Source organism: Anomaloglossus baeobatrachus, chromosome 4, assembly GCF_048569485.1.
Source record: "Anomaloglossus baeobatrachus isolate aAnoBae1 chromosome 4, aAnoBae1.hap1, whole genome shotgun sequence".
NCBI classification, from domain to species: domain Eukaryota; kingdom Metazoa; phylum Chordata; class Amphibia; order Anura; family Aromobatidae; genus Anomaloglossus; species Anomaloglossus baeobatrachus.
The window spans coordinates 230236215-230249231 of NC_134356.1; the positions used below are offsets into that span (position 1 = coordinate 230236215).

A 13017-nucleotide genomic window follows, 5' to 3' on the forward strand; every position below is an offset into this window, starting at 1 on the left:
GTGTTCAGAAAGTCAAATGGCGCTCCTTCCCTTTTGGGCCCTGCTGTGCACCCGAACAGTTAATTTCCACCACATATGGGGTATCCGCGTACTCAGGAGAAATTGCACAACAAATTGTATTGTGTAGTTTCTCCTGTTATCCTTGTGAATATGAAAAATTTGGGGATAAAGTAACATTTTCATTTTTTCCTTCCACATTGCTTTAGTTCCTGTGAAGCATTATATATATATACATATATAATATATATATACAATATATATATATAATATAATATATATACCTATACGGTCCACCTACACATATATATACATATATGCATACGCGTATATATATATATATATATATATATATATATATATATACACACACACACACACACTTCACAGGAAGCATATGTGTAGCTATATATACACCTATACAGTCCACCTACACAGTCCCTATGGATGGATTATGACCCACAATGTCAGCCAGGCGGGCAACCCAGCCAGTCCCCCAGGAGGAAGCTGCTTCATGAGACCCCAGCATGTCTATCCTCCACTGTTGTGTTTTTTTTTAATAATATATGGGTTTTTTTTTATTATATATATATATATATATATATATATATATATATATATATATATATATATATATATATATATATATATAACAGTGGAGGATAGACATGCTGGGGTCTCATGAAGCAGCTTCCTCCTGGGGGACTGGCTGGGTTGCCCGCCTGGCTGACATTGTGGGTGATAATCCATCCATAGGGACTGTGTTAATCCATCCATAGGGACTGTGTAGGTGGGGAATGCCTGAAGTGAAGGACCTGTGCTATCTCCGGGTAACCCCGGGTGGGTGTAGCCACTGTGTGAGGTGAATCAGCCGCAGCCATATGGCAGCACTGACACTCTGTAGTACTTCCTGCCTGGAGTGACACATTGCACAGCCCACACCGACCAGCTCCCCGGGAACACTGCCGGTAAGCGTCCCCTCATAACAGTGTCCTCTGCAGTACACCGTGTACACACACGGTCCTGCCGGTATCCAGCGTCTGACATTGCCGTAAAGCGCAGTTTACGTCTAGCCGCAATCTCCACACATCCCATCCCCCTCCGTGCCCCCCTTCCTGGGCACAGTCACGTGTCAGCCAGGACCCTGTCGGTTGGTTAGCCCCGGCGGTGACGTGTGCCCAGCTAGTTAGTGAGGAGAGCTCGGTGGTCCCGGAGCAGCTGTGTGCAGAATTGCCGGTTTGTGAGCACGGAGGCTTTAGATAACGATCAGCACAGAGCTCAGTCATGGAGGCGCAGGACCCCGGCAGGTGAGCGCTGGCTGCTTGTGTTTAGGGCAAAAGGGTCTCCGCAGCGGCCTACTAGTTCCCCAGCGCGCATGCGCCTGTCTGTCTGCCATTGTGTAGAATGGAGGGAAGAAGCATCAGTGTCCTCCGCCTGTGGATAGGGACCGTGCATACAGCTGTTACATCATGTGTAGCTATACACTGTGTAATTATTACACCGATACTATGGGGTCAGGTGGTAAGGATGGCAGTCACCCCAGAGGAGTAGCTAGCCTTTCCCCCGCCAAACCCCATCTTTTGTCAGGAAATAACCTGCAATTTTTGCTGCTTTTTGTGAATGAAACTAACTTTATTTGAACATGTGCAGTAGACAAATGACACACCAAAGACACAGCTTTTTTACTGCAGAAAAAAATGCAGTGTGTGAACATAGCCTAAAGGCTACGCTTTCCAGAAGGAGGTATGAAGCTGTGTATTCTTTGAAAACTCAGTGTCTTACATTTCCAGCAAAGTGGATGGGATGTATAGATATCTGGCCACTGGGCTTCTATTTTACACTGCATAAACTGACCTGCATTGTGAAATCGACAACCTATTAAAGGGAACCTGTCACTAGTTTTTTGCTTTATAACCTGCGGCCACCACCACCAGTGGGCTCTTATATACAGCATTCTAACATGCTGTATATAAGAGCCCAGGCTGCTGTGTAGAATGTAAAAACACTTTATAATACTTACCGAACAGTCGCGCTGTGGAGTTGGGCCATATGGGCATCTCCTCTTTCGGCCATCTTTGTCCTCCTTCTTCTGTAGCCGCAATGCATGACGCGTCCTACGTCATACACACTCGCCGCCATTGAGGTCCTGAGCAGGGCAGATCAAAGTATTGTAGTGTGCGTGTGCAGGATTGGCGAGTGTATATGACGTAGGACGCGTCATGCACACAGACATCAGAAGGAGGATGAAGATGCCCGAAAGAGGGGGCGCCGGACAACGGAGACGCCCATATGGCCCAACTCCACCGCAGTGACCATTTAGGTGAGTATTATAAAGTGATATTTATGTTCTACACAGCGGCCTGAGCTCTTATATACAGCATGTTAGAATCCTGTATATAAGAGCCCACTGGTGGTTGCTGCAGCTTATAGGCCCCAAATCTGGTGACAGGTTCCCTTTAATTTCTCTGGCGGGTACTCTGGGATTTATGTGCAAATTTTTTTCCGATAGACTTGTGTTTATGAGAAAAATCTACAGGTAAAAAATGTCCATGTTGTTTTAGTGCATTTCTGCAGTGGAAACGTAACAAAAACACACGTAATAGTCACATGACTGACAAAACTGCATGTAAGAAAATGAAGAGGTCATCGTGGGAATGTAGTCAAAGGCTGTGTGCCCACGTTGCTTTTGCGTGCTTCCTTTCTGCATGCAAAAGACATGTTTTGGCAGGAAAAATGCAGCAGAAAAAAATGCACTTTTTTTTTATTGTGTTTGCATGTTTGTTTGTTTTTTCTTCAGCGCTCTATTGGGAGACCCAGACGATTGGGGTATAGCTACTGCCCTCTGGAGGCCACACAAAGCACTACATTAAAAGTGCAAGGCCCCTCCCCCTCTGGCTATACCCCCCCCGTGGTATCACGGGTTCTCCAGTTTTAGCTTTGTGTGCGAAGGAGGTCAGACATTCCATGCATAGCTCCACAGATTTTAGTCAGCAGTAGCTGCTGACTGTTTCGGATGGAAGAAAAGAGGACACATATAGTGTCCCCAGCATGCTCCCTTCTCACCCCTGGATGGTGTTGTAAGGTTGAGGTACCTATTGCTGGTACAGGGCTGGAGCCTGACATGCTGTTTTCCTTCCACATCCCCTTGTAGGGCTCTGTGGAAGTGGGATCCTGCCGGCCTCTCAGCTCTGATGCCGGGCTCCATCCACAGACCCATTAGAACCTGATGGAGACGGAGCAGGAGTACGATCAGGGACAGGCCCTGCATCATACAGGTACTCTGTGTCCCCGGCAGGCACAGACACACTCCGGGCTGGCTGGGTGTTGTAGTGCGCCGGGGACCGCAACGTGGAGTTGGTGTCCCTACAGATTACTGGGGGATTGTTTGTGTTTGGGAACGCAGCGCCGACCCCCTCTGGACCGGGCGGCGCTGCTGTGACTTGTGGTGCGCCGGGGATCCGCCGTCCGCGCTTTTACGGCGGCGGCGGTTATAAATTTAGTCCCCGGCTTTTTGGGCCTAGGACGCCGGCAGCTCCGTTTCGTTCCCGCCCCCACCCTGTCATTCAGGGTAGGGGAGAGACGCTGTTCGCTAGCAGCGACGAGGGCTGGAGCCTGATTTACATGCTCCAGCCCTCTCACTTGGCACAGAGGGAAGCAGGCTTCCCGCTCTTGGCCAGGAACGCCCAGGGCCCGCCCCCCTTCCTCTCTCGAGACGCCGGCAGCCATTACATGCATGCCTGGCTGGAGGAAGGACGCAAGGCTCTGGGAGACCTGGACTAGGGGCTATCTGGCGACCACACACCCGCTTTTTAAGCGGGCGGTAAGCGATTTTTCTGTGCTGGTCCCTCTAGTGCCTCACTGTGTATCAGTGTACTGGGTACAGATATATAGATATTGTATTTCTTGCACTGTGAGGTGCGCTTCTGGCTGCATATCCCAGATCGCTCTGTGGAAGCAGCAACATGTCATCCTCAAAACGCAAGGCGGCCAAGGCAAAAAGGGCTGTGTATACTGCGTGTGCTGCATGTGGGGCTAATCTACCAGCAGGCTCCGATGACCCCCATTGTGTGCAATGCTCCGACCCGGTGCTGCTTCGCCAGCCGGAGTCAGGAGAGGTAGTGACCCAGGCTGAGACGCTTGTAAGTTCTGCCCCGGTGACAGGGACGGACTTTGCAGTTTTTGCAGATAATATGTCTGTATCTATGGCAAAAATCCTTGAAACCTTGCAATCTATGCATGGGGCTCAGTCTCTGGGCACGGCGAGGCCTCTGTCCTCAGGTCCCCCTTACTTGGAATGTATCCAGCCCACAGGGGGGTCCCCGGCTTCACAGGCCGAGGATTATGACTCAGATGATGGCCCCAGCCACCCTAAGCGAGCTCGCTGGGAAAGACCCTCGACGTCTTCACACTGCTCAGGGTCTCAGCGCAATCAGTCTCCCTGTGATGTGTCTGATGAGAGTGATCAGGAATCCACTCCTGGAACCCCTCTCAACCTGGATACCCCGGATGGGGATGCCATGGTAAACGACCTTATCTCAGCCATCAATAGGCTGTTGGATATTTCTCCCCCAGCCCCTTCAGCAGAAGAGGCGGCTGCGGAGCAGGAAAAGTTTCGTTTCCTTTATCCCAAGCGTAAATTGAGTGCTTTGTTAGATCACTCTGACTTCAGAGAATCAATCCAGAAGCACGACGCTCACCCAGAAAGGCGTTTCTCTAAACGATCTAAAGATACGCGTTTCCCTTTCCCCCCTGAGGTGGTCAAGCGCTGGACACAGTGTCCAAAGGTAGACCCCCCGATTTCCAAACTTGCAGCTAGATCCATAGTTGCAGTGGAGGATGGCGCTTCACTTAAAGATGCCAATGACAGACAGATGGACCTTTGGCTAAAATCTGTCTATGAAGCTATCGGCGCGTCGTTTGCTCCGGCATTCGCAGCCGTATGGGCACTCCAGGCTATTTCAGCTGGCTTAGCAAAAGTGGATGCTATCATGCATCCAGCAGTGCCGCAAGTGGCGCACCTTACCACGCAGATGTCGGCGTTTGCGTCTTACGCTATCAATGCGGTCCTAGAATCTACCAGTCGCACCTCAATGGCGTCCGCCAATTCGGTAGTTTTGCGCAGAGCCTTGTGGTTAAAGGACTGGAAAGCAGATGCTGGTTCCAAAAAATGTTTAACCAGTTTGCCTTTGTCTAGAGATAGACTGTTTGGCGAGCCATTGGCTGACATCATTAAGCAGTCCAAGGGTAAAGACTCCTCTTTACCACAACCCAGAACATCCAAACCTCAGCAGAAAAAGTGGCAGCAGAGGTTTCAGTCCTTTCGAGGTTCGGGCAAGACACCATTTACCTCGTCCAAAGGGACTCAGAGGACGCAAAGAAACTCAGATTCGTGGCGGACTCACACACGCCCCAAGAAAGCAAATGGAGGTACCGCTTCCAAAGCGGCTACCTCATGACTTCCAGCCCCCCCCCTCCGCATCGCCGGTCGGGGGCAGGCTCTCCCGCTTTTCCGGCATTTGGATGTCACAGGTCAAAGACCGGTGGGTGACGGACATTTTGTCTCGCGGGTACAGAATCGAGTTCAATTCTCGTCCTCCAGCTCGGTTCTTCAGAACCTCCCCACGTCCAGACCGAGCAGATGCTCTGCTGCAGGCGGTGGATTCCCTAAAAGCGGAAGGAGTGGTTATCCCAGTCCCTCCTCAGGAACAAGGGCAAGGGTTTTACTCCAATCTATTTGTGGTTCCAAAAAAGGACGGCTCGTTCCGTCCTGTTCTGGACCTAAAACGGCTCAACAAACATGTGCACGCCAGGAGGTTCCGGATGGAAACCCTCCGCTCTGTCATTGCCTCAATGTCCAGAGGAGACTTCCTTGCCTCAATAGACATCAAAGATGCTTATCTCCACGTGCCAATTGCTACAGAACATCAACGTTTTCTACGTTTTGTGATAGGAGACGACCATTTTCAGTTCGTAGCTCTTCCATTTGGTCTGGCGACAGCCCCACGGGTCTTCACCAAGGTCATGGCGGCGGTGGTAGCAGTCTTGCACTCTCAGGGACACTCGGTGATCCCTTACCTAGACGACTTATTGGTCAAAGCTCCCTCTCAGGAGGCATGTCAGCACAGCCTGAATGCTACGCTGGAGACTCTACAGTCTTTCGGATGGATCATCAACTTTCCAAAGTCGATCCTATCACCGACTCAGTCACTAACGTATCTTGGCATGGAGTTTCATACTCTAGCAGCGATAGTGAAGCTTCCGCTGGACAAGCAGCGGTCACTACAGACAGGGGTGCAATCTCTTCTGCAGGGCCAGTTGCATCCCTTGCGGCGCCTCATGCATTTCCTAGGGAAGATGGTGGCAGCCATGGAAGCAGTTCCCTTTGCGCAGTTTCATCTGCGCCCACTTCAATGGGACATTCTCCGCCAATGGGACGGGAAGTCAACGTCCCTGGACAGGAAAGTCTCGCTTTCCCAGACGGCCAAAGACTCTCTACAATGGTGGCTCCTTCCCACCTCATTGTCTCAGGGAAGATCCTTCCTGCCCCCATCCTGGGCAGTAGTCACGACAGATGCGAGTCTGTCAGGGTGGGGAGCAGTATTTCTCCACCACAGGGCTCAGGGGACGTGGACTCCGCAGGAGTCCACCCTTCAGATCAATGTTCTGGAGATCAGAGCAGTGTATCTTGCTCTACTGGCCTTCCAACAGTGGCTGGAAGGAAAGCAGATCCGAATCCAATCGGACAACTCCACAGCGGTGGCATACATCAACCACCAAGGAGGGACGCGCAGTCGGCAAGCCTTCCAAGAAGTCCGGCGCATTCTAATGTGGGTGGAGGACAGAGCATCCACCATATCCGCGGTGCACATCCCAGGCGTAGAAAACTGGGAAGCAGACTTCCTCAGTCGCCAGGGCATGGACGCAGGGGAATGGTCCCTTCACCCGGACGTGTTTCAGGAGATCTGTCGCCGCTGGGGAGTGCCGGACGTCGACCTAATGGCATCCCGGCACAACAACAAGGTCCCGGCATTCAGGGCGAGGTCGCGCGATCAAAGAGCTCTGGCGGCAGACGCCTTGGTTCAAGATTGGTCGCAGTTTCAGCTCCCATACGTGTTTCCGCCTCTGGCGCTCTTGCCCAGAGTGCTACGCAAGATCAGATCCGAGTGCAGCCGCGTCATACTCGTCGCTCCAGACTGGCCGAGGAGGTCGTGGTATCCGGATCTGTGGCATCTCACGATCGGTCGACCGTGGTCACTGCCAGACCGACCAGACTTACTGTCCCAAGGGCCGTTTTTCCATCAGAATTCTGCGGCCCTGAACCTGACTGTGTGGCCATTGAGTCCTGGATCCTAGCATCTGCTGGATTATCTCAGGGAGTCGTTGCCACAATGAGACAAGCTAGAAAGTCGAATTCGGCTAAGATCTACCACAGAACGTGGAAGATTTTCTTGTCCTGGTGTTCTGCTCAGGGAGTGTCTCCCTGGCCATTTGCATTGCCCAAGTTTCTTTCCTTCCTGCAATCGGGGTTAGAAAAGGGCTTGTCGCTCAGCTCCCTTAAAGGGCAAGTTTCGGCACTATCCGTGTTTTTTCAGAAGCGTCTAGCACGTCTTCCTAAGGTGCGCACGTTCCTGCAGGGGGTCTGTCATATTGTGCCCCCGTACAAGCGACCGTTAGATCCATGGGATCTGAACAGGGTACTAGTTGCTCTCCAGAAGCCGCCCTTCGAGCCTCTGAAGGAAGTTCCCTTTTCTCGGCTGTCGCAGAAAGTGGCGTTTCTTGTTGCGATCACATCGCTTCGGCGAGTGTCTGAGCTGGCAGCTCTGTCATCTAAGGCTCCCTTCCTGGTGTTCCACCAGGACAAGGTTGTGCTGCGCCCCATTCCGGAGTTTCTTCCTAAGGTCGTATCCTCTTTTCATCTTAATCAGGATATTTCCTTGCCTTCTTTTTGCCCTCATCCGGTTCACCGGTATGAAAAGGCCTTACGTTTGCTAGATCTGGTGAGAGCACTCAGAATCTACATTTCCCGCACGGCGCCCATACGCCGTGCCGATGCACTTTTCGTCCTTGTCGCTGGTCCGCGCAAGGGGTTGCAGGCTTCTAAAGCCACCCTGGCTCGATGGATCAAAGAACCAATTCTAGAGGCCTACCGTTCTGCGGGGCTTCCGGTTCCTTCAGGGCTAAAAGCCCACTCCACCAGAGCCGTGGGTGCGTCCTGGGCATTACGTCACCAGGCTTCGGCTCAACAGGTGTGCCAGGCAGCTACCTGGTCCAGTCTGCACACTTTCACCAAGCATTATCAGGTGCATACCTATGCTTCGGCGGATGCCAGCTTAGGTAGAAGAGTCCTGCAGGCGGCAGTGACACCCCCGTAGGGGAGGGCTGTTTTGCAGCTCTAACATGAGGTATTTATTTACCCACCCAGGGACAGCTTTTGGACGTCCCAATCGTCTGGGTCTCCCAATAGAGCGCTGAAGAAGAAGGGAATTTTGTTACTTACCGTAAATTCCTTTTCTTCTAGCTCTTATTGGGAGACCCAGCACCCGCCCTGTTGTCCTTCGGGATGTTTTTTTGTTGTTTGCGGGTACACATGTTGTTCATGTTGAACGGTTTTTCAGTTCTCCGATGTTATTCGGAGTTAATTTGTTTAAACCAGTTATTGGCTTCCTCCTTCTTGCTTTGGCACTAAAACTGGAGAACCCGTGATACCACGGGGGGGGTATAGCCAGAGGGGGAGGGGCCTTGCACTTTTAATGTAGTGCTTTGTGTGGCCTCCAGAGGGCAGTAGCTATACCCCAATCGTCTGGGTCTCCCAATAAGAGCTAGAAGAAAAGGAATTTACGGTAAGTAACAAAATTCCCTTCTTTTTTAAGTTATGTTGATCGTGGAGGTTCAGGCGCTGTACCCCCGCAATCGCCTCTGGGTCTCCGGCTGATGTTACAGCTGAGACCTGGTTGTCACTGTCCGGAGCGGTGCCCGTGCCGCTCCCAGCAGTTTAAACCCCTAAATACTGCGATCAGAGCATTCAGAAGGTAGGGAGTGTAATCATCTCTCCCTGGTGATCGTGTCCCTGTAATGCGATCACAGGGACCCAATCACTGCCATGGTAACCCTGGGTCGTCACCATGGCTGTATGCGCGGCGTGGGAGGCATAGTGCTGCAATATAGTCCACTGCTGTAATAAAGTTCTACAGTGGATTATATAAACGCAGAAACAATTGACATTGCTTTTTCAGCAACAAAATGTGCAAGGAAAAAAGCAGCATGTGCACAGCAAGTCAAGATTCTCATAGACTTTGCCGGGATGCATTTTTCTTGCTTTTATTGATTTAAAGAAGCAAGGAAAAATGAATAAAAAAAAACCAAGTGGGCACATAGCCTTAACCCCTTAACGAACGCGGGCAGTAAAGTTAAGTCCTAGTGGTGATAGTGTTAATCTCCCACAGCTGCAGCCGGGGGAGATCAGCGCACATCTCAGCTGATTTGTACAGCTGACGTGTGCTTACCAGGCACAAGCGGAATCGCGTTCCGCCCGTGCCTTTTAACCCCTTAAATGGTGCTGTCAGTATGTAACAGCGCCATTATTATAGCGATCGCGCTATAACTTTACTCACAGGCCGGTTGTCATGGTAGCACACAGTAGATCATAGGTTCAGGTCTCCTATGGTGAGCAAAAGAAGATTTTAATGATCATGAAAAAGTAAAATTTGAATTACTCTTTAAAAAACAAAAGGCCAACGTTCTGTATCACCACATCCGTAAAGGTCTAATGTAAAAAGGTAAATGCCATAAATCAGAAGAAAATCAAAACGCCAACACTGCCATTTTTCAGTCACCATACATTCTACAACGTCCATCTGCGCCACCAATACAGATCTACTTAAGGTTTCCCCCAAGGCTTCTAGCCAGTACTCCTGACCACCAATTAACTATTTCTTGATCTGTATGGATTCACTTTAGTCCCCCCTCCTTTTTTTTCTTAAGTCTATAGCCGATCACCAGCAAGGGAATAACAAAGATCTTTGGAGCATGAAGTTACAACCTCTGTTTAGGAGCGATACAAATTCCTGGTATCACCCATACTTACAAGATATTGATGCCTCTGTTGGTGACAGAGCAACAACCCCTTTGGGAACTGTGACACTGGCATCCTTTGTGTGATACACCACATAGGACCAACAACACTAAAGCCTTCATAAGAATTTAGAATATTCCATTTACATTAGAGGCGATTGCAGAAATTTATGTCCCTCATGGTAATACTGTACTCTCTTTAATTTTTGATAAAGTTTATATTCAGGCCGAAACGTTGGATGGACTATGTCATGAACAGCCGGGGGAGTCACTCAGAAATCCCACCGCTGCCACCAATATGTCATGAACAGCCGGGGGGTAACAAGCGGGCGTCACACCCCTCCTTTTATACCTCCCGACCGACAGACAGAGCACGTGTCGCGCTCTCTAGCGCCCCTCTTATAGTCCGGCCAATTATGGAATTGCCCGACAATAAGCAAGGAGGCCACTATTCTACTGTCCCGATACTTGAAGGGCTCCCGGTGAGAGTAGGGTATATATTCCCCCGACCTCCGCGGACGGAATATATATAATCCTTCCCAAATCTCACCGGCTGCCCCACAATGATCCTTGGCACAAACTCGCTGCCACCAACCGATTTACGGTAACTATTAGCCGAACACACGGACGTGGGATTCAAGATCGAGATAACAGAACAGCCCAAGATTAATTATATAATTTAATCGGCCTAAGCCACACTAGAAACTACAATATATACAATAGGGGATCTACAGAATATACAGTTATGTCAGAGTACAGTTACAAGCAAGATATGGGTTACAAGCAGGCATACAATTCAAGCAGTTATCTTGTGCGTCTGGCCACAGGGGGGTGCTGTTAGCCCAGGTTTCCGGAACTCCCTCACAGGTCTTTCCCGACCAGGCCCCCGAGCAAAGAACAAGCTAAAATGTCCGAACTATGGTTATCAATCCTGGCTTAATTCCTGTCCCCTTCTACCTTAGTGACCTCAGAGGGAGCACTGGTCCACCCCTGGCTAGAATCAGGAAAATATCCAAAAAGGGGATATTGGCCATAACTTTGCCTGGGAACGTCGTAAGCGGACGCCAATGCTCTCATTGTGACAGTTATGAATTTAGCTGCAGAACGAGAGGACTCATGGCTTGTCTGCTAGTTCCCCACTGGCCAATATCACGCCTGGGGTACTTCCCAAGGTCCCCCTCCCATAAAAAAGGTGTGCCAGCATCGTCCGCATGCAGAGACACCATCTTTATGGTTGCCATATTTATCAGACGTACGGCTTGCGAGATATTAACCATATTTTACCGGAGTCTTTCTGTCTGGTGGCTTCCAAAGCCTGGTAATGAGATACAAACCCCTGTTACAGGGTGACCGCAGGGGGTCATCCTATGTCCATTGTTCACAGCTCATCTAATCTCTATATCACAGGAGATTGCCTTTGCTGTGTGACTGAGATGTGACACTTTTCTCTTGACTCTAGTCATCAAAGGATTCCGGTGATGTGTCAAAAGAAGGGAGGGGGGATGTCCTGTCAGGAGTGACTGGATCATAATTCGTCATCTCTGGATTTACCTCACAGACTATATCTATTTTTGTTGTCTTTTGAACACATTAAAGGGAACCTGTCAGGTCCAATATGCACCCAGAGCAGTAATGGGTGCAAATTGCTAATCCCTGCCTAACGTCCCTGTAGACACCTAGCTTAGATAAACGGATCTTTACAAAAAGTATTTCTAAAGATCTTTTATTGTATGCTAATGAGCAAGGGACTAGTCTGCTGGGTATTAGTTCCCCTTGCTAGTAGGCTCCATTAGCATGCTGGTACACCCCTGTGGACGTGCTAACATACTAATGAATGCGCAGCGTCGTAGGATGATCTCACTCACCTCTCTGCTGCCATTGGCGCCCGACACTGGATTTCTGCTCATTGCGCATGATCTCGCAGTTTCGGTCATGCACACTACTTCAGTTTGAAGCCAGTGTGCATACACCCGGCTTCATAGTGCGCATGACCGAACTTCCGGGGTCATGCGCACTGAGCCGAAATCCATGGTCGGGCGGCAATGGCAGCGGAGAGGTGAGTGAGATCATCGTGTGACGCTGCATATTCATTAGCATGATGGCACACCCACAGGGATGTACTAACATGCTAATGGGGCCGACTAGCCAGGGGACCTAACGCCCAGGGGACTAGTCGCTGGCCTCATTAGCATAAGATATAAGATCTTTACAAATATTTTTTGTAAAGATCTCTTTATCTATGCTAGTGTACACAGAGACAGTTAGGCAGGGATTAGCAATATGTACTGCTTGTGGTTCTGGCTGCATATTGGACCTGACAGGTTCCCTTTTAAAGCATTATAAAAGAAGCAATTTTCAAATTTTCTATTAAAAATAGCGTTTTTTTCTTCCATATCCTGAGTACCAGAGTCTCATGTTATTGCTGGACTTAGTTATTGACTTTTGAGCACCTCCTGATTGGTGGTTGAGCCAGACTTTTTTCTCTTTTTCTTAGGCTGGAATCACACTTGTGCGTGTAAAATCGGTCCGAGTCTCATGGTAGAAAGTCGGACGATTAGTTCACTTTTCATCAGTGTGCTGTCAGTGTGCAATCAGTTTTTACCCTCAGCAGCTGCTATTCATGTACTCTTATGTACAGGAGCATTTACATTGTTCTCTGCTACATGCATGAAATGTATTGAGAAAAACGCATGTTACTAGGATGGTGTATGTGCCGTCCATGTGACATCCTTTTTTTTTCACGCACCCATAGACTTGCAATGAAGAGACTCGTGCGAGAAACTCACCAAAACGCAGCATGCTGCAATTTTTTTTCTCAGTCTGATTTGGACTGAGAAAAAAAAATAGCAGATTGGAGCTGCCTCATTGATTAACATGGGTCCGAATGCAATGCAAGATTTTCTCGCATTGCACTCATGCGAGTTAATCGCAAGTGTGAATACCTTATTG

The 13017-nt window shown here is 49.5% G+C and overlaps 1 protein-coding gene across 2 annotated transcripts in view; it reads left to right on the plus strand.

The window, feature by feature from the left end:
* Positions 1–868: 868 nt before the first annotated feature.
* Positions 869–13017, plus strand: part of TDG (thymine DNA glycosylase) — an 81177-nt gene continuing 69028 nt past the window's right edge. The window contains exon 1 of one of the 2 annotated variants that reach the window (XM_075344726.1): positions 869–965. Coding sequence is in view for 1 of the 2 variants with exons in the window: in XM_075344725.1 (XP_075200840.1) it covers positions 1282–1304 (23 nt within the window). In the remaining variant the exon portion in view is untranslated. Of the gene's footprint in view, positions 966–1165; positions 1305–13017 lie in introns of those variants that run through there. The other variant, XM_075344725.1, reaches the window with a different exon arrangement.